Genomic DNA, 19947 nt, shown 5'->3' with positions numbered 1-19947 from the left:
TTAGTTGGCGTTACTCAATTGGTTGACTTTTTTTACATGCACTCTTTGATAGTCGACGATTTATGCTCAAATTCATTTTTTTTTTTTTTCAAAATTATGATAACGAAATTAAAATCTTCAAAGATTTCGGGTTTCTTATGCGAATAAATACATCTTCTCATAAGAATTCTCATTATATACGTGCCCATAACGGTGCAATTTTCATGGTAAGAATCGTGTTGACGATACGATTCAATTCACACACCATTACCATGTCATAAATATGCAATGCCGCAAATGCGAAACCACAGACCATGGAAACGGTTTTATTTATTTTTCTTTTCTTGCACTCTTTGTTCATATCTCTGTTCAAAAGGAGATATGAAATCAGAAAAAAACCACACATTCATGAAAATTTGTGTGCAAATTTGTCTTCAAGTGTGCCGGCATAGAAAAAAAAAACATATGATAATGAACGGATGAAATACAATACAAGCAAAACTGCAAACGTTACGAAAATAAATAGGTAACAACGAGAGTGAACGATTCATTTCAATGTGTGCGTGTGTTTTGTGAGACGTTTTATTCAACCGAAGCCCAGTTCAATACATGATCTCACACATACATACATTGATATGTTTCGTTCTGAATGTTGTACTGTGTGCGTATTTCTCTCCACATTACATAGTGTAGGTTATACATCTACATCAATCAGTATAGATTATACATATACAAATGTCAGTATACCTTCAGATCGAGAGATACAGTCACAAAACGACAACATTTCTGATCACTGAGCTCAGTATATTTTTGTTCGATACAGTTGTTCACAAGTTGTTTCATTTCATCTTGTTGCATTTCATTTTTTTTAATAACAATTTTAACATTTTAATGCATGAATATTGATAATAAATTTTAACCAATAATTATTTTAACGCGACAAATTAATTTGTGGTAGAATTGCGAATACGAATTTTCTACTCAGAAAAGGATTATTGCATGCAGAAAGTGCAATTTTAAGCGCAAAACGAAGCAACAAGCCCAACTAGTGTAACTAAAAGTGAAACTAAAAGACAAAAGTGTTGCACGAATATGAGTCAACAGCCACGTGGACACCGCAATGGAAGACCATCGGTAATTTTTTACTTTATATTCTTTTATTTTTGGCTTGTTTTTATGAACCCAAATATAATTGTGTGAATAATTGCACTGAACTAATGTTTGTCTTTTCATTACAATTGATTTGTACAAAAGCAACAAGGCGGAAATGCTTGGGGAAACCAAGGAAGGTCCCAAAACCAACAACAACCGAACAACCAAAATCAGCAGCGTCCAACTAACTTTGCTGACACCGATGCATTCGGTCCGCCGTTAGGTGGTAGAGCGCGCAAAAATCAACCTCAAAGTAAGATGATGCTCATTTTTTTTTGTAATCGTTTGCATTTCATTGGTATAACGGAATGCATGAGCACAATTTACTGTTTCATTCTTCTTTCGACTCACTTTTGCATGAAATCAGATCCAAGTGTGCATTGCTTTAAATTTCAATTAAGATGCTACATTTGAAGAAGGCAATAAATCGGAATTTTGCCGACTAAATATAATCTTTGATATCAAAACAAAAGCAGAAGACTATTTTTTAACATTTTTGTGTTTCTTTGTGTCATCACAAAACTACTACAACAGTCAAACTCTAGTATGTCAAAGTCGATATAATTTCATAATTTCATAATATTATGAAATTGGTTATATTGATAGTCCGGCAACAGAGTTTGTATTTGCGTTAATTTCGAATTTATACCGATTCAATTTAATTTCATGGACGATGATAAAGATTCTATACCTTAAAAAAGTGTAGCATGAAAAAATGTGCATTCTCATGCAATGAACACTATGTACGAAGAGTTATTTTGTCTTCGAAGAAGAAGAAGGAAAAAGAAGAGGGGAAAATAACGGCATGAAATCAATGCAATTATCTTTGATTTTGAGTTTTTCAACAATTCTCAATTTATTTTCCAACTGAAAAAAAAAAACAAATTTTATCAACTAAAATTTATTTATATTCAAAATATAACCAATTTTTAATGCAAAAAGTATGGAAATGAAATGCCAATTGTTCTAGTATCATATTTAGAATGATTATAAATTTTATTTTAGAATTTTATCAAATCTTTTTTAACAATTGCAATTTAATTGATTTTACACTATACCTAGGGGAGAATCACGAAACAAAAAAATAGAAATAATGTAAAATAGTCAACAAAATAATTCATTTTACAAGATTAACGATATTATCAGAGAACATTTGAAGTTCTACAAACAGAAAAATGGTATGCTTCTGGGAAAAGTATTTTACTCTCGTGACGGTGTTTCGGAAGGCCAATTTGATCAAGTTATGACCACTGAATGCAGTGCGATAAAAGACGCATGTCAAGAAATTGATAAAGGCAATGAAAAACAGATCAAAATTGTTTTAGTTTTCGTACAAAAACGGCACCATACTCGATACTATACGCATGTAGAGTGAACAATAAATAGATATTCGGCAGTATATTAAAAATTCCTTTCTTCACTTGTTACTTTCAGTTTAAATTATATCGAAACAAATTGATGAAGAATTGTTGGCTAAAAAGAATTTTTAAAAGAAAAAAAAAGTAAAAAAAATTCTTTCAATGTATGTTTTATGCATTTTACAGATACTCAGGCATCTCGTGGCCCGCAACCAACAAATTCTCGTGGTACACAACAGCCACCTGCATCGCGCCCACCACCAGCGGCTTCACAGCCTACCACTCAAGGTAATTTTTTTTTGTTTTTTGTTTAGTCGAATACATTCGTATTGGTATAAGATGTAATAGTTGACTATGTCATTTACATCAATTTTCACATAAAGACCTATAACATGTTGTTCGTTTTTATAAATTTAGCAAGTGCACCGCCATCAGCATGGGGTCCACCAGCCTCTTCTCGTGCTCCACAAGTACAGCCATCTGCACCGCGCCAGCAACCACAACCAAGCGCTCAAGGTACTTTTTAGTTTTCTTTATTTTTTTCTGTTCAGTCAATTACAAAATACAAGATATTGATATCGGACGTAAATATTTGTCGTTTAATTAAATCCAGTTTCATTTAATCGCCTCATATTTCTTTTTTATTCATTTAGCAAGTGCACCACCATCAGCATGGGGTCCACCAGCCTCTGCTCGTGCTCCACAACAACAACAACAACAACAACAACAACAACAACAACAACAACAGCAACAACAACAACAACAACAGCAGCAACCACAACAACAACAACCATCTCGTCAGCAACCGCTGGCTTCTCAGCCATCGACGAGTACTCAAGGTACTTTTTTATGTTTTTTGGATTTTTTTTGTTAGTCGATTACAAAAATACAGTATGCATATTGGTATCTATAACATTTTATCTTGTTCATTCATTTAGCAAGTGCACCACCATCAGCATGGGGCCAACCCGTGAAATCCGCTGACGTTCAACCGAAAAGATCTGCCGATGTTGCAACTGCATCAACATCCAAGTTATCAGGTAACGTGCTAAAACAGTTTTTTTCTTTTAAAAAAATGATAAAAAACACTTCAAATTTCATATCATAGACGAAAAGCAACCTGCTCAAGCATCCAGAGGTGCTATTCCAAAGAGAGGTGAGAGAGCCGAAGAGAAATTGATTGAAACAAAACCAAAAGGAATTACAAAGCAAGCAAGATTTGATCCGAAAAGTCATCAACGAAATTTCGTGGTCAAATCAAATTACTTCAAGCTTGATTCGGCGCTGAAGTTTGAAATATTTCATTATCATGTGGAGTTCAGTCCACCGGTGGAAAACCCATCGTTTCGCAATGCGTTATTAGGCAGAGAACGTGAGAATATCGGAACATTTTTGTATGATCGCGGGTCAAGTATTTTCACCATCCGTGAATTTTATCGGGCCGATAATAGAAATCGAACCCATCAGATTGTAACGCGTGATCGTGAGGAAAGAGAAATTGCAATAAATTTCACCCGCGTTGGTATCATTTCACCGCTTGAAATTCAATTTTTGCAATTGTTGAACATCATTTCGAAAAGAGCCCTCACGAAATTGAATTTAACACGCATTCAGCGTGACTATTTCGATGCTGCAGCAAGAGTAAGTCGAAAATATCCCAAAGAAAATCCAGTCCATTTCATTTATGTGAATTTATTTTTGCCATTAGATTACAATCGCACAGCATGGCATCGAATTATGGCCGGGATATGCAACGTCGATTCGACAACATGAGCAAAACATCCTTATGAATTCCGAAATTCGGTTCAAACTGATGCGGTCGCAAACGGTTTTGCAGCTGATGGAGAACGCCTACAGTCGATTCCGAAATAATTGGCAACAAGCATTTCAACAAGAAGTTCTGGGCATGGTTGTTCTCACCCAGTACAATAACAAAACATACCGCGTTTCTGATGTTATCTTTGATATGTCACCAACAACAACATTTGAGACAAATAATGGCCCAGTTTCGTACGTCACCTATTATAGAGATGTAAGTTTCGCACAGCGATTGAAATAAATTTCATTTTAATCTAATTGATTTGTATGACATTCCATTTTACAGCGGTACGGTTTAAATATCACCAACTTATCCCAACCATTGTTGAGATGTTTACCAACCGACAAAGATATTCGTGGTGCAAGAGGTCGAGACGAGGTACCGCAACCGATAAATTTGGTGCCGGAATTATGTAATCCAACCGGATACACCGATGAAATGCGAAAGAATTTCAATTTGATGAAAGATGTTGCTCAATTTACACGTGTCGGTCCATCGCAACGAGTGCAAAGATTGACGGAATTCAGACAACGTTTGCAAACTACGCCAGATAGTATTGCAGTATTGAATGATTGGGGACTTCAACTTCAAAATTTGGTTACAGTTCCTGCAAACCAATTAAAATGGGAAGCCATTAAATTGGGCAACCGGTATGCATTCTATTTTATTCCAGCTTCTTCAAATTTAAAATGGCAACGACTCTAGTTCGTTTTCGTTTTTGGTTTATTAAATTTTTTTATTGAACCGCACCCGAATACGAACGTTGACACCTCTTTTTGAATTTCAAATCATCATTTTATTACATTTTAAACGTTTTACTACATTAGCGACATTGTGGCCACGAATGCTGCATGGACCAATGCACTGCAAGGAGCAAATTCAATGTATTTTAGCAAAAAATTGGAAAACAATCAGTGGGCAGTGGTTATACCAGAATCGATGAAGCGGGATGCGGAAGGATTCATCGAAGAACTCCGAAAAGTGTCAGCAGGCATGAAATTCGATCTTGGAGCCCCGCTCAAGTGCGTAAAAAATGTCTAACGATATTTTTTTTTTCGTATAAATAAAATAAGTATTTTTTTTTTGCCCATAGGTTCATTATACAAGATGACCGCATCACAACACTAAATACAGTGTTGGAAAATATTTGCCAGAAAAATCTGAAAATGGTGTTCGTTGCAGTGAGCAACAATCAAGCCGATCGCTATAGTGCGATTAAGAAAGTGTGCACCGTTCGCCATGCACTTCCGTCCCAAGTGGTTACTCGTCGTGTTATGGATATGCGTAATATGAGCAAAACGCGATCGGTCGCAACAAAAGTGGCCATTCAAATGTAAGAAAATATAGATTTTTTTATTGTTAAATCACTTCGATTGAATAATCATAATTTTCATTTTTATATAGAAACGCCAAAATCGGAGGACAGCCGTGGAATGTCAATCATCCATTGGAGAATGTGATGTTTATTGGTTATGACGTATGTCACGACACACGTGATAAGGCACGTTCATATGGTGCATTAGTCGCCACCATGGACATGAAACACTCCAGTAATTATTTCAGTACTGTATCAGCCCACCAGAATGGAGAAGAGCTATCCAACAATTTATCGCTTAATGTTACCATGGCACTGCGACAGTATAAAAGTGAACGTGGTATGCTACCCGCACGGATTTTGTTCTATCGTGATGGTGTCGGCGAAGGTCAGACCAACTATGTTTATCAACATGAGTTGGCACATTTGCTCAGGACACTGAAGGAATATTATAAAGAACAGCCCGTTAAATTGGCCTTTGTCATTGTATCGAAGCGAATTAACACGAAATTCTTTGAAGAAAGAGGCAATGGTCCTGCAATGAACGTTCCACCAGGAACCGTTGTTGATGATGTCGTTACGTTGCCAGAACGTTACGACTTTTTCTTGGTATCACAAGCCGTTAACCAAGGCACAGCAACACCCACAAACTACAACGTCATTTACGACACATTCGGACTGCCACCGGACAAGCTTCAAATCATGACTTACAAATTATGCCATCTTTACGTGAGTGTCTTAATGAGAATATCTACTTGATTTGATATCGAACAATTACTCAAACATTTATTTGCATATTTCAGTACAATTGGGCGGGAACAACGCGTGTACCAGGTAAATTGAAATTAATCACATTATTTTTGTATTCAAACATTTATGTTTGCATTTAATTTACTTTCAGCTGTCTGTCAGTACGCGCACAAGTTGGCATTTTTGGTCGGTAACTTTTTACATACTGCTCCAAGACAAGAACTTTCACCATACCTATACTTCCTATAAGCGAAAGGAAGTCATCAAATCCACCTGAATTGGTTTATACCAACGTTTTCTCAGCACCTTCGTTTAAGTTCATTACAGAAAAATCAAAATTTAAAATAAGACATTCTAACGAATTAGAAGTTAATTAATTGAGATCTACGGGTGAATTTCTACCACTTATTACAAAGAATGAAATGCATTTTTATCATATATTTTTTTAATAGACATTGCACCTCGCAGGTAAACAATGCCTTTTACGTTTAAGCTAGAGCATGTTTTAAAACAATTATTGGTTCGTACAAATGGATGACAAATCGAGTGAATAAAAAAAGACAATATATTCTTTCAATGACAAAAAAATATATATTTTTTATAAAGATATATATTTCTATTCATAACAAATTTTTTTAAGACACAAATTGTTTCAAAGATGGATTTAAAATTTCGTTACTATTTAAATAGATAGTTAACGAACCAATAGACAAAAAAAATTATGTAGCAATCTAGATACCAACAAGTCACTTTCAAGTCAATTTAAAAGAACCACATATTTTTGATAATACATACTGTCTTTGTATTGCAACAAAAAATTTTTTTTATTATAAATAAAATGTGGAAAAAAATTAAGAAATTAAATATTTCATTCTTGATCTTTCTTGCAACAGGTGTATGTTTTCGTTTCAGTTCAAAATCCTGTGTTTGTTTCAGTTCAAACATAATTCCTGTCATTTGATCCAGCGTCAATGTTTTGCGTGAATTTATATAATGTAAAGCGAGCTGAATGAATTTCTAGTCGCTTCGTCTTGGCCAGTATTTGTTGTCTATTTCTTTTGTCAACAATAACTCCTATATAACAATCACCTAAATTCAAATAGTCCACGGCCACTGATTTGTTAAATAAAATAACGTTTCTACTGAAAGCATCTCGGTTCATATGCAACACAAGCTAAGTACACGCGGTATATTATGTAATATTTCAAAGACCAGATCGATTACACCAACGCTTATAAATCGAAGACGCAATAAAACGACGCTTGTAAATATTTTGAGTGTATTCAATCAATTCCAAAATAAATTCAAGTGCATGCACCTCCTCGGTACCTATAACAGCTCTGATGAGCCCAACAGAAGGTATTCCATCGATGAATATTCTGAATTAATAAATAATTTGTCTATTTGAAAAAAAAAAGAAAAATTGTACCGAACTTGCTGACTATGTTCAGACATTTATTAAAAGTTCATTTTCTAAATTTATTTAAGTTCATTTTCAAACATATTTTCACAAAAATAACAACAGAAAAATTTGCTAAAGAAATAGCATTAGGAAAAGATGGATCATGTTTTGTTCAGATTACATATTGGATAATTTTTTTTTATTTATATATACATAGATATTTCATGGAATGAAATTAAACAGTTGAGTAAGTTTCAAACCCGACCAACTGTTTGAATTTCGTTTTGTAGACGATTTTCTTATTTGTTTCAAGAATATATTAACAAAATTACTGAATCCAGAAAATTAAATACTGATAATTTGTTGAATGACACTTTATGTTGGCTGACGTTATTTGATTTTGTGCATTTTCTTTTGCGCACACAACATTCAACACACTTCAATATATTATCGTAATTAGCGAGCTCCCATGTCTTCTGGATTGAACATACCCTGCAAACAAAAGCAAAACAATTTAAATTCAGATTTTTTTTTTTAATTAAAAAAAATTCGTAAATGTTTGAAAGTTCAAAATACCTTGGCACGTCGCAAAATCGAATCTTTGGATGCATCGTATGGATGATCTTTGGATGGAATTTCCAAAACAGCTGGCAATGGTGCTGTATGTGCATCGATCACATGACGAATCAATTCAGCGTAACTTTGGTTTATCAAAATAATATCAATGTCATCGCGTTTAATGAAACGTTTGAAGCATTCTTCAATTTCACCAATTGGTGTATCTATTGTGAGCAAAACGAAAGGTTACAAGTTAGATCTGGAGAAATATAAATCGAAATTGGGCGATTTCAAATGGTCTTTACTTTTGTCGACGACCATAAAGTTGGGATGACGATTTTTATTGATTTCACCAACACCTCCCAATAAGAATCCAACACAAGTGTCCTCATCACCAATCACCGAGATAAGTTTTCCTTTTACAGCCGAATGCAATGCCATTTTCGTGATTTAATTGTGATTTCTTTAAGTCGAACAAAACTTCTTTTTTTGCAACAACCAAACAATTTAGTGTTCTGAGTTGTGTGTTTTACTCTATATCACAATCACAATTTTCAAACTGTCACCTGACTTACGTCGTGATGAGTTAAAAGAATTGAAACAAACACTGCAAACGAAACGAGACAAATAGATAGTATTGCCACATATATATTTGTCTCACCATCCCTATCGATCGACCATTGTAGCATTGAATACGTAAAATGTCAAAAAGAATAGAAGTGTCAAATCATAACCTCACAAAACAATTGGCTGTAAACAAACGTTTGATAAACACTAATTATTTAGATATTTTGGAAAACCCACCGTTTTTATCACAATGAATCCATTAACGTAAGCAAATTTGTGTATTATTATCTTTTAGGTGAAATGATTAATGTTTGTTTGTTTCTTTGTTTGAAAATAGGAATATGAAAAATGTAACAAAACTCAGTGAAAATGAGTTGAAACGAGGCGGCACATCATCTTGGCATGATGAATATAAAAATAGCGCTTGGATTTTTGTTGGCGGTTTACCATATGACCTAACCGAAGGTGATGTGATTGCGGTGTTCTCACAGTTTGGCGAAATAGTCAATATAAATATGATACGAGACAAACTGACGGGTAAACAAAAAGGCTTCTGTTTTATATGTTACGAAGATCAAAGATCGACCGTATTGACCGTAGATAATTTAAATGGTATTAAGGTGAGGATTGCTCTTTTGTGTTGTTTTCCTCTCCACCTTCGTTATTTTTTTATACAAATGGGAAATGTTTTGTAGATTTTGGGTAAATCGCTGCGAGTGGATCATGTGAAAGATTATAAACCGCCAAAAGATAATGACAAATATGATGATGAAACTCGACAATTGCATGAAGAAGGATGTGCACCAAGAATGCAATTGCCAACAAATCAAATAAAACAAGAAGATCAGCCTAAAACAAAGCCTAAAGAAGAAATCGTCGATGGAGTGCGATTACCAATGCGTCTACCAATCAGAGATGTTAAACGAGAAACTGACATTCCAAAGAAGGTATGTCGGCTTTTTGAGAATCATTTTACCATTTTTACACTCCGTTATAAATAAATCGTGGAAATTTTCAGGAGAAAAAGGAAAAAAAGAGCAAAAAACACAAGAAAGAGAAAAAATCGAAAAAGGACAAGAAAGAGAAGAAAAGCAAAAAGAACAAAAAAAGGAAACGTTCATCATCATCAAGTCGAAGCTCATCATCGGACTCTGGCAGCGATTCGGAAACAGATCGCCGACGAAAAAAATACCGCCATTAAATTTGGATTTCAATTGTTATCGTTTTATAGATTAACATTAAGGATATTTTTTATTCTCAAGACCGTTTCGCTCAAGAAACTACGTTGGTGTCGAAAATACAATTTAAAGAGAGACATGTAAATAAAGGCTTATGACATCATGGAAGGAAACAATTATTTGACACATTTTTAATGAAATAAAAAAAAAATTTGATACATAAAAATCTTCTCTGCCATAATAGCATCATTGAATTTCGGAAAATCGCTCTATTTTGATTTTTACTCATTTTTTTCCGAAAAATCTGTGAATAGAATGTGTTTGTATATACCAAGAGTGAAAGAAAGGTGTACCAATATATTTGGATTTTGTCAGCTCATCTGAAACAATAGAAATGATTGTTGTATTGGATACGTATAAAAGTACTACCATAACTATAACAATCATTGTTTTCACTCTGTATCATCGTCTAACGTTATCCAGATCACAAAATCCAAACATATTGTCTGACCCCAAGAAAAGAAAATTGATCAATAAAAATGAATTTCCATGTATTTGTTTAAAAATCGATCTATTCAATGGCAGGGACCGGTTCGCGCATATTTCTATGCCTGATAGCTATGCTAAGCATAGCGGAGACGCAAGCTGCAATGCACCCGTCGCCATTCGATTCGAGCTATATTGTATGCGTACGTCTCTCAGTGCACGGTCGCCTGCATACATGTTCGTTGTATTGTTCATATAGAGTGGACGGCGATGCGTTGGTTGCGTTTGCGGCTATGCTTGGCATATTTATGCTACCTAGCGTATTTAGGCAAGCATAGAAATATGCGCGAACCGGTCCTTGTTCAATGGTTTTTATTTCATCTTCTTTTTTCTCTGACATAAATATTTTAATTGACACATTATTTAATTGTGATGCATGTAAATGTTCAATAAACTCAACTTTATTTTGAAAAATATGTATAAACATAAAGATATAGTGATGATGCTGTTAATAATTTGCATTTTAACATTTAAAAAACACACACTTATAATTTTCTGTAAACTCTTAATTAAAGCATTTCTTAGATCTATGATAATTCGTTCTTCTTATTTGTTTTCTCTGTTTTTTTTTTTTTAATTTACAATTACTTGTACTTCGTAGCCGTTATTTTATTTTATTAAAAAACAATGAACAAATTTAAATTTAAAAAAAAAATGTGATGGTGGGAATTCTAGTTCCTGCACTTGTTGCATACATAAAGGTATCGAATGATGATTATTTCTTAATGTGAGTTGGTAAAACGAAAATACAAATGAATCTTAATAAATTTTAAGCATCATTCGATGCTGAGATTCTAAACCGTATTCGATCTATTGTCTTTTTCATTTGATTTAACTGTTTTGCATTAGTGGAATTGAAATATTCAAACCGGTTGAGTATAAGTTGTTTGCACGTGCATAAGCCGATCAGTGCTGTTTGTCAGTGAAGGCTATTCAAATCGTTTAATCACATTCTTCTTTAGCAGATAATAAGAACTTTTGGCAAAAGATGGTTACGTTGCCTGTAATGAAATCAAAATAATAGACTCTTAATATTGTATACATTTTTTTTTCACTTTGAACTGTTACCAATGGCATTTTGAAGAAATTGCGGTTTATTCTTCCACACAACTCCGAAATAATAGACAGGTATGCCAGCGACTGTAATGAGAACACCCATTCCGACTTCGTATGGTGCAACATAGATTGGCACAACCATCAAAAATGCACTGATTATGAAAAATGTGATTGGTATAATGAGCGGCAACTGCAAGAAAAATACCATAAAATCATAAAAATCCATTTGATGTCGACCTATTGCAAACAGACAACTTACCTTGATTGGTCGATGCATATTTGGTCGCTTGTAGCGGAAATATAAAACAGACGATACTGACAGCATAATGAAAAACGATTCCACAATCATACTGTACGTTATCAGTACATGAACGTCGCTGATAATTAACATAACTAATGACAAAATACACTGAAATGAGAGAAAATCGCAATTAAAATTTCGGAAAATGGTTTAGGCAATGTTTTTTTTTGTACCAGAAAAACAAGTGATGGCACCGGTGTGAATGTTTGTATATTGATGTATGAAAGTAATGCAGGCATATGACCATTTCGTGCACCAACAAAGCACATTCGAGATGATGCCATAATATGCACACAAAGACCGCCAAATGCTGAAATAGCTACCATGATCGGAATTATCCATGCACCGTATGTCAGCACTTTATTTCCAAATGTCTGGAATTTAAAAATAAAATCGATTTTTGAATTTTGCTTCAAATTCGGAGAAAAAGCGCAGACATACCACAGCAATTGCATTCGAAGCATTCATTTCATCCACGGATAAAACTGCCAGATATGCCATATTCGCCAAAACATAAATTGCCGTCACTAATGGCAATGATATATAAATGGCACGAGGTAGATTTTTGTGGGGCTCTCTCAATTCCTCAGTCATAAAGTTCAAATAGTTCCTTTGGAAACAAACGAAAATCGCAGTAGTAATTTGAGTTTTTTTTAGATTAAAGAGAATAAAGAATTGAACTATCTTACCAGCCTGCATAAGAGAAAATGCCCGAATAAAATGCAATCGATAATTTTCCAGGATCCGTTTCAGTATTTTCAAATGGTTTATCAAAATTTTCCATATGACCTATGCATTCGAAAAAGATAAAAATTTATAAGCGAAAATAATTCGAAGAGAAAATTGCCTGGCTGAAAATATTCCAAATAATTTACCCGAAGACATGTAAACCACACCGACAATTATAACAATAACAAGTGCCGCAATTTTGGTGAACATAAACAGATTTTGAAGCTTTGTTGTGAACTTTACGTCATAGCAATTGATGAATGTTAAGAAACCTGTATTCAAAACGTTTTATCAAACAGTTTTTTATTTTACGTATTTATATAAAATCACTTGGTACAATACTTACAAATAGTAACGGCTGCCAAAAGCTGTGCTGCTTGAACTGGAACAACGCAATCATTGAAGAATGGCTGCAGCACATAATTCGAAAAGGTTAATCCCATGATGGCATTTGTCGTTGGTCTAAAAAAAAATTATTTCAATTAATTTCTTGTGTTTCTTCGAATTCACACGGAATGGCCATTTGGAACATACACAAAAATGAATAAAGCATCCCAGAGATATAGAAAAGCGGGAAAACCGCCATAGGCCTCATTGATGTATGCATAATCGCCGCCAGAAATCGGCAGTATTGTACCCAATTCAGCGTAACATAGGGCGCCAATCATTGACAGAAATCCACAAATCACCCATATAATCAATGATGTACCAACGGCATTCACCTCTTTGATAACACCCTTTGGTGACACAAAAATTCCTACAAAAACATTGAAAATCTCATTAGCAATGTGTTCAAGGTGTTCTCAAACTGGTATAAATCCAACCTGATCCAAAAATGATGCCAAGAATGATTGCGGTTCCTTCGACCAGGCCCAATTGTTTCTTCATTTTAACTTTGCCATTATCCGATGTGCTTGCCTCGCCTGGCATCACTTCACTCGATGGGCTCACCAACGGCGCTTCAGTTGGTGATTGTGCATTATTTGCCGACGGCATATTTGATACCTTTATATACTTGAATACCACTGAATAAAACCTCAACTCTAGCTAAACTGCAAATAAGAAATAACGAAAAACATTGATTAAAACAACTTACATCCTGTATTCGCCTGCATTTATACTGTTTTATTTATCTTCACAGTAATAATTTCATAATTTATATATTGTGGCACGTTATTGCATACACATTTTATACAAGAATTACGGTTAATATGCGATAAACAATGTTTGTTGGCCGTAATAATTTGTGCAAATGAGCGTAGCATCGTAAAAAATACGGAAATTGACATGTGCCGTTAATTACAATAGGCTGAAAGAAGCCTAGCCAAGATAAAAATAAAGCAGAAAAGAACGCGTTGAAGAGGGTTCATGATCAATCAATTAGATTTCATTAAAACTTTAGATCAATTTGATATTGTCATTCTCGTTTTATTCACTCATAATTTCCTACATGAATATACACTTTTTTCGAACAAAATAATAAATAGTAGCATCGCATGCGACCGATATTGCCATGAAAATGTATGCTCCGTGATGCGTTCAACATGTGAATTTACGATCGCTTCAAAATGCCAAACAAAATAATGCCCGACTCTGTATCTGTCATAAAGTTTTTTTCCACCGTATTACGACTGCAAAGATTTTGACGAAACAAAATGTGTTTGCATGCATTGAGTTTGATAATTGAAATAACCCTTTTTTCTGCTTTCAACAAATGCAGTCAAGAACAATAGGAACCAACTTTGTATATATGCAATAAAAAAACTCAACAAATTTATTGAATTACAAGCGATACAACAATAGATTTTTTATTGAAATCAAAACCGGCCATTTGATGAACGGCATTTTTTCACAATACAAAATCAAAACATTGTATTCCACTTGATTATAGTGCTCACTATATGTCACGGTTCAATTCAAAACAATATATGCAAAAAAAAAGGCAAACGAATTTGTTTTTCAAGTTTTACGTGGAAGATAATTTTATTACTGTCTTTTTCAGTCATTTTTTTTTAACGAGAATGCTGTTATTCATAAAAAAACTCGATAATGAAAAAGTAAAACAATTTTTTTCAATCTGAATTAAAGATCACGATTTGAATGTAAATGGGTGCCAAATAAGCAACACACTGAGCACGACGATTGATTGCTTATTTTGAAACAAAAATATAAACAGCAGCAGCACGACTGAGTAAAATTCCAAATCACCGCTGAGATATATTTTTATCAATATATTTTTTGAGAAAATTGGCAATCATATTGAGTCAGCAAGTTTTTTTGTTGATATACTTTTGTCACATTATCATGCAGTGACTGTTCGTGAAATTGTGATATGCTGTCCGAGAGGTGTTTGGTGACAATCATATGACGAATATTTGAACAGATACTGAATATTAATGAAGCATTTCCGAACCTTTTTTAAATGCACTTGACTGCACCACATTGATCTTTATTCAAACCGTTTTTGTTGAAAAAACCGTGTGTTTTTCTGAGTTGACTCTCTAGAATCAATCTATTTAATTGACATAAATTGTGTTGCGTGTGCAATGTGCGTTCTTGCATTTGATGGAATTCGTGGTTTTGACCTAAATCAACTTTTTCCATACATATTCTACAGAAATTGTGAAAATCAAATAAATTTCACGAAACGAATGAAGTGAAGTGAAAAAGAAAGAGATAGATACCAATTGAGTGTAAATTATAATCAAATATCACCGACGAAATCACTAGCATTGCATTTAAAAGTACCAATATGCTTGGTAATTTGCAAAGCAACAGGTCATTAATTGGAAGATTACCATCATGCTTGGTACACAGTACGGTGGCCTCTTTTACTTAAATCGCCTTTGCAAAACATTACAGTTGCCAATTTGCAACACTGATAAATACTGTTAACGGAATGTGTCACCGGTTTTTTCGCATTATTTGTTTATCATAAAAAAAAGCGAAAAACAATTTGAAATTCAATACTCAATATAAATAGTCTATTCAATATAATGAAACGTTACGTTCTGTGTCTCGTATGCGTAACACCAATGTCAAACACTTTTTTTTCGATCGATCAGTATTTTTTTTCTCTTTTATATCTGTGTTACTTAATAACTAACAAATGCAAATGGTATTAGTTCAAAAACCGAATAAAAAAACGGTCACTTTATGTCGATTTAAAGAAAACGCTGACAAAATTATGAATTGCGATGCATATGCTCACGTTTTCGGTGAAGAGATTTCTATTAAATTGTTAGAATTCTCTGTTATATTAATCTAATGGAAAAAAATGAATTTCACTGTTCAAAAATTGAGAATAATATCAAGAGTTGTGATATCTGTCAAAATTCTCAACCTTCTTTACCTTTTTTATGGAATTGAATGCTTGTGTTTCAACCAAATTTATCTATTTAATAACAACAGAAAAAATACACAAACATAATACACGTTTTACATATTCACAGTCGTTTATTGTTTATTATTCGCCCTTTTTTTCGGTCGATAAATTAATTTGGGATTTGTTTACTAGTGGAATATTTGAAATGAACCGTTCAATTGAAAACTATGAACGCCGATTGTTTGAGTACTTTTTTGTTCATTGGTAACAATTCTTTACTGGTCGATCTAACAACATTTCCATTCATATAAACGAATAGAATTCGACAGAAGCGGAAAGTTGAAAGGAGAGGCATGTTTTCAATACATGCACATATATTGCCGGTTGCATGTGAACTGTATTACGTTCTAAGAGCAGATTGTGTACATACAAACACACTCTCACATACACACCGACACAGACTCCTTATTCCATATATATATTCTTTTTAATTCGACAGCACAACGAGAGACGAAGGAGAGAATAGAAGAAAAAAAACCGTAGAGCACACGGCATCTCAAATTAACATGCGTTGAGATGTGACAGATCGGCAGATGCGATACATTGTACTGAACAAAATTTCGAACAAAACTATAAAGTCAACTGATGCAATCGCAAAGATTTCTTTCACATAGATGGATTTTCTAAACTCTACACACTTATTACGGACACGCACTTTGATAAATTACAAGTCTTTGGTCGCTTGTTTTTAAATCGAATTTGTTTTTTAATTATTAATCAGACGCACACATGTTAATCGTCTCATAAACATTTTCAAAAAATCATAACCGTTGCGCTCGTCAAAATAAATACCTCTTTTTTTATTTCAATTATCCTATTAACCAATTGCAAAATGATTCATTAGTTTTCGTGTGGTAAAATGTTTTCATATTGCGATAACACTTTGCAATAATAATCGCAATATTTATGTGAAATGCAAAATAAAATATTATGTCTAACGACGGTCACACAATCAATGTTATGCACAGTTTTTCGTGCTTTATTTTTCGTCGTGCCATATCTTCTTAATGAAATTAATTCAAGTAACATGTGCCAAAAAAACCGCACACTTTTCGAATTTTGAGCATACATATACAATTACAAGTTGAAAATATTTTTAATTAAATTTCTTCGTTGAATCAGTGTGCAACATACCGAATAGATTCAAAAATCTGGATTTTCAATAAAAAAAAGTTCTGAAAAGTTTTATAAATGAAACCGGACTCTTTGGCCATTTGCACGCACAAAATGATGATACACTCACACACACGCCGCACACTAACTATCTAATTCAAACGTTTTAAACTGACATGCTCACTATTTTCAAGCGAAAAAAATAAATAAAATATGTAATGTTGACCTGATTTAAAGTTCGAACCACATTTTTACGGCTACGTCTGCTTGGTAAATAAAAAACATAACCTGAAACGTGAAAACGAGGAAGACTTTCTTTTCTATAGTCGTGGTATCGGTTCCGTATATATATCGTAAATCATATACGGCTATGTGGATTTTACGTTCACTGTTCACTCTCAACATCATCATCATCATCACGTTGATGACGGACACATCGTACTCCCATATGCAAGACAGTATATGCCAAATGCGTCGACGATATGCGCAGTAGCAAGAAAAATAGTTATTTTGATTGAAATAAAACCAGCAAAATATAGACAATTTTTTTTTATTTTCGTTGGCTTCCATATGGTTGGCAATATGATTTTTATTCAGGATATATGCGAGCATTTTTCACAATTGAAATGTTAAATTAATCTATGTAATTCTGTGATTTGATGGATTTTTGAGGCGATCATTTATCTTGATTGAGTTTTGATTGAATCATATCTTTGAATTGTGACAAAATTTTATTTTCACGCTTTTGACGTTCGTCTTTGCTAAACATGGCCAATGCTCGTTTCTCATCAGCCGAATAAATTTGATTTTCCTTACGAATACGTACAGCTTCCATACGCCGATGCCGGCTACCGCTCATAACATAACCAACATTTTCAAATGTCGCAATTTCATCGGATGTTAACCCGATTTCACCTCTTCTCGGAATTCGTTTACCTTCGGCAATATAAGCCGCCTATAGAAAGAAAGAAAAATTAGTACACTATTTCTTTTTTTTATTTGTTTCATTGAATGACTTACCATAGCTGCACCTTCACCGGGTAACAATGCATGACCAAAATCTTTGTGCGACAGACCAGATGTATTTCGAACGGATGGTCCGACCTGTGATTCATCGTCACCATCGTCTCGTTCGCTTCTCTTCGATTTCGATCTGACTGCATCTGGTTTTTTGAATGGATTGTCAGCATTCCGTTCAATCCAAATATCTTCGCCACCACTTGCATCAGACTCACCGCTGCTATCATCACTGCTATCACTTGAGCTTGAAGAAACCTTCTTCTTTTTCTTCTTCTTTTTGCTGTCTTTTTTGTTTTTGGCTTTTTTAGTCTTTTTCGATTTCTTACTTTTCTTTGATTTTTTCTTTGATTTGTCATCCTTTTTCTTCTTCTTTTTCGATTTTTTCTCATCTTTTTTCTTCGCATCATCGTCCGACGATACATATCTACGAAAAAAAAAACAAAAAAATTAAATACATTGTAAGCTTCATAGAATGCACACCTAAATGCTTACCTTTCGGATGGCGATGGTGATCTGCCCCAAACCACAGCGGTGCCTTCTCTTCCGATAACTTCACGTTTTGTACGTCGTGTATCCATAATATCTTGTTCAAATTGTCGCTTGGTATTTTTATCATATCCTAATCCATGGCGTCTGCGAGATTCATTTCCCATTCGGTCATCTCTTCTTTCGCCCCTTTCGTTGTCATTCTCTCGTCGTCGATACGATGTGTCTCTTCTTCGATCATTTTCCGAATATTTATCATTTGGCCAACGTTCCTCATTTTTTGTACCATTTACTGGCGCCGTTTTATTGTCACGACTTCTGCTGCGACTCTTTTTTCGTTGAACATGCCGGTCTCTACTGTTTTGACTTCGACTGCGACGTCTGTGTGATCGTGAATTAGACCGACTCCGTCTGTATCGACGATTTCCGCGTTCTCTTGATACTGATCGATCTCGACGCGAAGAGGATGATCCTTTATATCGGTCATCATTCGATTTGGATCGACTTCTTCGCGAATTATTTCGTTTGTCTGGCTTTCTTGATCTGTCTTCATCACTTGAACTGGACGACGAACGACTTGAACTCGAACTACTGTATCGTTTCTTATTACGTCCATCATTGGTGCGACCACGAGATCGTGAATCGCGTTTACCCCGTGAATTACTCCGGCTTTTCGATCTCATTTTGGCCCTACCACTATGCAATACGTTTAAAAAACAATTGCTGTTTTGATATACTGTAGCATTGACAAACGTATGAAGCAACAGCGACTACACCACGAACTGTCACACTCAGTATATATTGGCGCCACTTGAAAACTGTGTCTACTGTCAAAGTGAGCAAATCGTCGGTATTTTAAGCAACTTTGTTGTTATCATTATTCAGAAAAATGCTCAATTTTATCATTTCTCTTGATAAAAATTGTTGTTGTACAAATATTAAAAATTTAATAAATAAATTAACACATTTTGCGAAAAATATGATCAGCTCTCAATATTTAGAATAGAAACACTATCATTGTTTAGAAATGAATATGAACAAAAGTAATCATTTGTTCAATGTGGACACAAAGTCCAGCCGATATCATTTATTCAAGAGGAAAATTGATGATAACGAGCACAATGCGTTATTTTGAAAACAAATGCTATCCATCATCAATGGAGAAAAACACGTGCAACACCATCGTTCCCCATCTAGAACGAATGATGCGCACAACACTCCAATCGAACTGTC

General features: G+C 34.2%; 5 protein-coding genes across 7 annotated transcripts; 2 read left to right on the top strand and 3 right to left on the bottom strand.

Annotated features, from left to right (window-relative positions):
• Nucleotides 1–784: 784 nt before the first annotated feature.
• LOC116346881 (protein aubergine-like) lies at nucleotides 785–7183 on the top strand. Its single transcript, XM_031777144.1, has 14 exons — nucleotides 785–1113; nucleotides 1234–1384; nucleotides 2676–2777; nucleotides 2907–3005; nucleotides 3143–3328; nucleotides 3428–3529; nucleotides 3598–4130; nucleotides 4198–4521; nucleotides 4594–4958; nucleotides 5136–5330; nucleotides 5402–5641; nucleotides 5713–6352; nucleotides 6427–6457; nucleotides 6525–7183. Exons 1-14 carry the CDS (start codon nucleotides 1072–1074, stop codon nucleotides 6620–6622), a joined length of 3108 nt encoding a protein of 1035 aa, XP_031633004.1. The 5' UTR covers nucleotides 785–1071; the 3' UTR covers nucleotides 6623–7183.
• Nucleotides 7184–7939: 756 nt separating this feature from the next.
• Nucleotides 7940–8939, bottom strand: LOC116346920 (V-type proton ATPase subunit F). The gene is made up of 3 exons (XM_031777218.1): nucleotides 8639–8939; nucleotides 8352–8557; nucleotides 7940–8267 (listed from the first exon to the last, which is right to left on the bottom strand). Exons 1-3 carry the CDS (start codon nucleotides 8772–8774, stop codon nucleotides 8232–8234), a joined length of 378 nt encoding a protein of 125 aa, XP_031633078.1. The 5' UTR covers nucleotides 8775–8939; the 3' UTR covers nucleotides 7940–8231.
• Nucleotides 8940–9035: 96 nt separating this feature from the next.
• LOC116346919 (RNA-binding motif protein, X-linked 2) lies at nucleotides 9036–10657 on the top strand. The gene is made up of 4 exons (XM_031777217.1): nucleotides 9036–9164; nucleotides 9238–9520; nucleotides 9596–9847; nucleotides 9919–10657. Exons 1-4 carry the CDS (start codon nucleotides 9151–9153, stop codon nucleotides 10099–10101), a joined length of 732 nt encoding a protein of 243 aa, XP_031633077.1. The 5' UTR covers nucleotides 9036–9150; the 3' UTR covers nucleotides 10102–10657.
• A 253-nt stretch (nucleotides 10658–10910) lies between these two features.
• LOC116346918 (Y+L amino acid transporter 2) lies at nucleotides 10911–17562 on the bottom strand. 3 transcript variants are annotated; one of them, XM_031777216.1, is made up of 11 exons: nucleotides 17435–17562; nucleotides 13535–13762; nucleotides 13245–13467; nucleotides 13057–13172; nucleotides 12857–12982; nucleotides 12671–12770; nucleotides 12423–12591; nucleotides 12155–12355; nucleotides 11940–12089; nucleotides 11693–11870; nucleotides 10911–11625 (listed from the first exon to the last, which is right to left on the bottom strand). In XM_031777216.1, exons 2-11 carry the CDS (start codon nucleotides 13704–13706, stop codon nucleotides 11567–11569), a joined length of 1494 nt encoding a protein of 497 aa, XP_031633076.1. In that variant the 5' UTR covers nucleotides 13707–13762; nucleotides 17435–17562; the 3' UTR covers nucleotides 10911–11566. The 3 variants fall into 3 exon arrangements, with proteins under 3 accessions (XP_031633076.1, XP_031633075.1, XP_031633074.1); XM_031777215.1 differs by lacking the exon at nucleotides 17435–17562 and adding an exon at nucleotides 17230–17360; XM_031777214.1 differs by lacking the exon at nucleotides 17435–17562 and adding an exon at nucleotides 16063–16416.
• A 197-nt stretch (nucleotides 17563–17759) lies between these two features.
• On the bottom strand, nucleotides 17760–19643 carry LOC116347158 (NKAP family protein CG6066). Its single transcript, XM_031777639.1, has 3 exons — nucleotides 18721–19643; nucleotides 18229–18652; nucleotides 17760–18163 (listed from the first exon to the last, which is right to left on the bottom strand). The coding sequence occupies exons 1-3, from the start codon at nucleotides 19395–19397 to the stop codon at nucleotides 17885–17887; spliced, it is 1380 nt and encodes a 459-aa protein (XP_031633499.1). The 5' UTR covers nucleotides 19398–19643; the 3' UTR covers nucleotides 17760–17884.
• Nucleotides 19644–19947: the final 304 nt, after the last annotated feature.

This window comes from Contarinia nasturtii, unplaced genomic scaffold, assembly GCF_009176525.2.
Source record: "Contarinia nasturtii isolate CC-2019 unplaced genomic scaffold, AAFC_CNas_1.1 Cnas_scaffold_1699, whole genome shotgun sequence".
Lineage (NCBI taxonomy): Eukaryota > Metazoa > Arthropoda > Insecta > Diptera > Cecidomyiidae > Contarinia > Contarinia nasturtii.
This window is presented reverse-complemented; position numbering and strand designations above follow the sequence as displayed.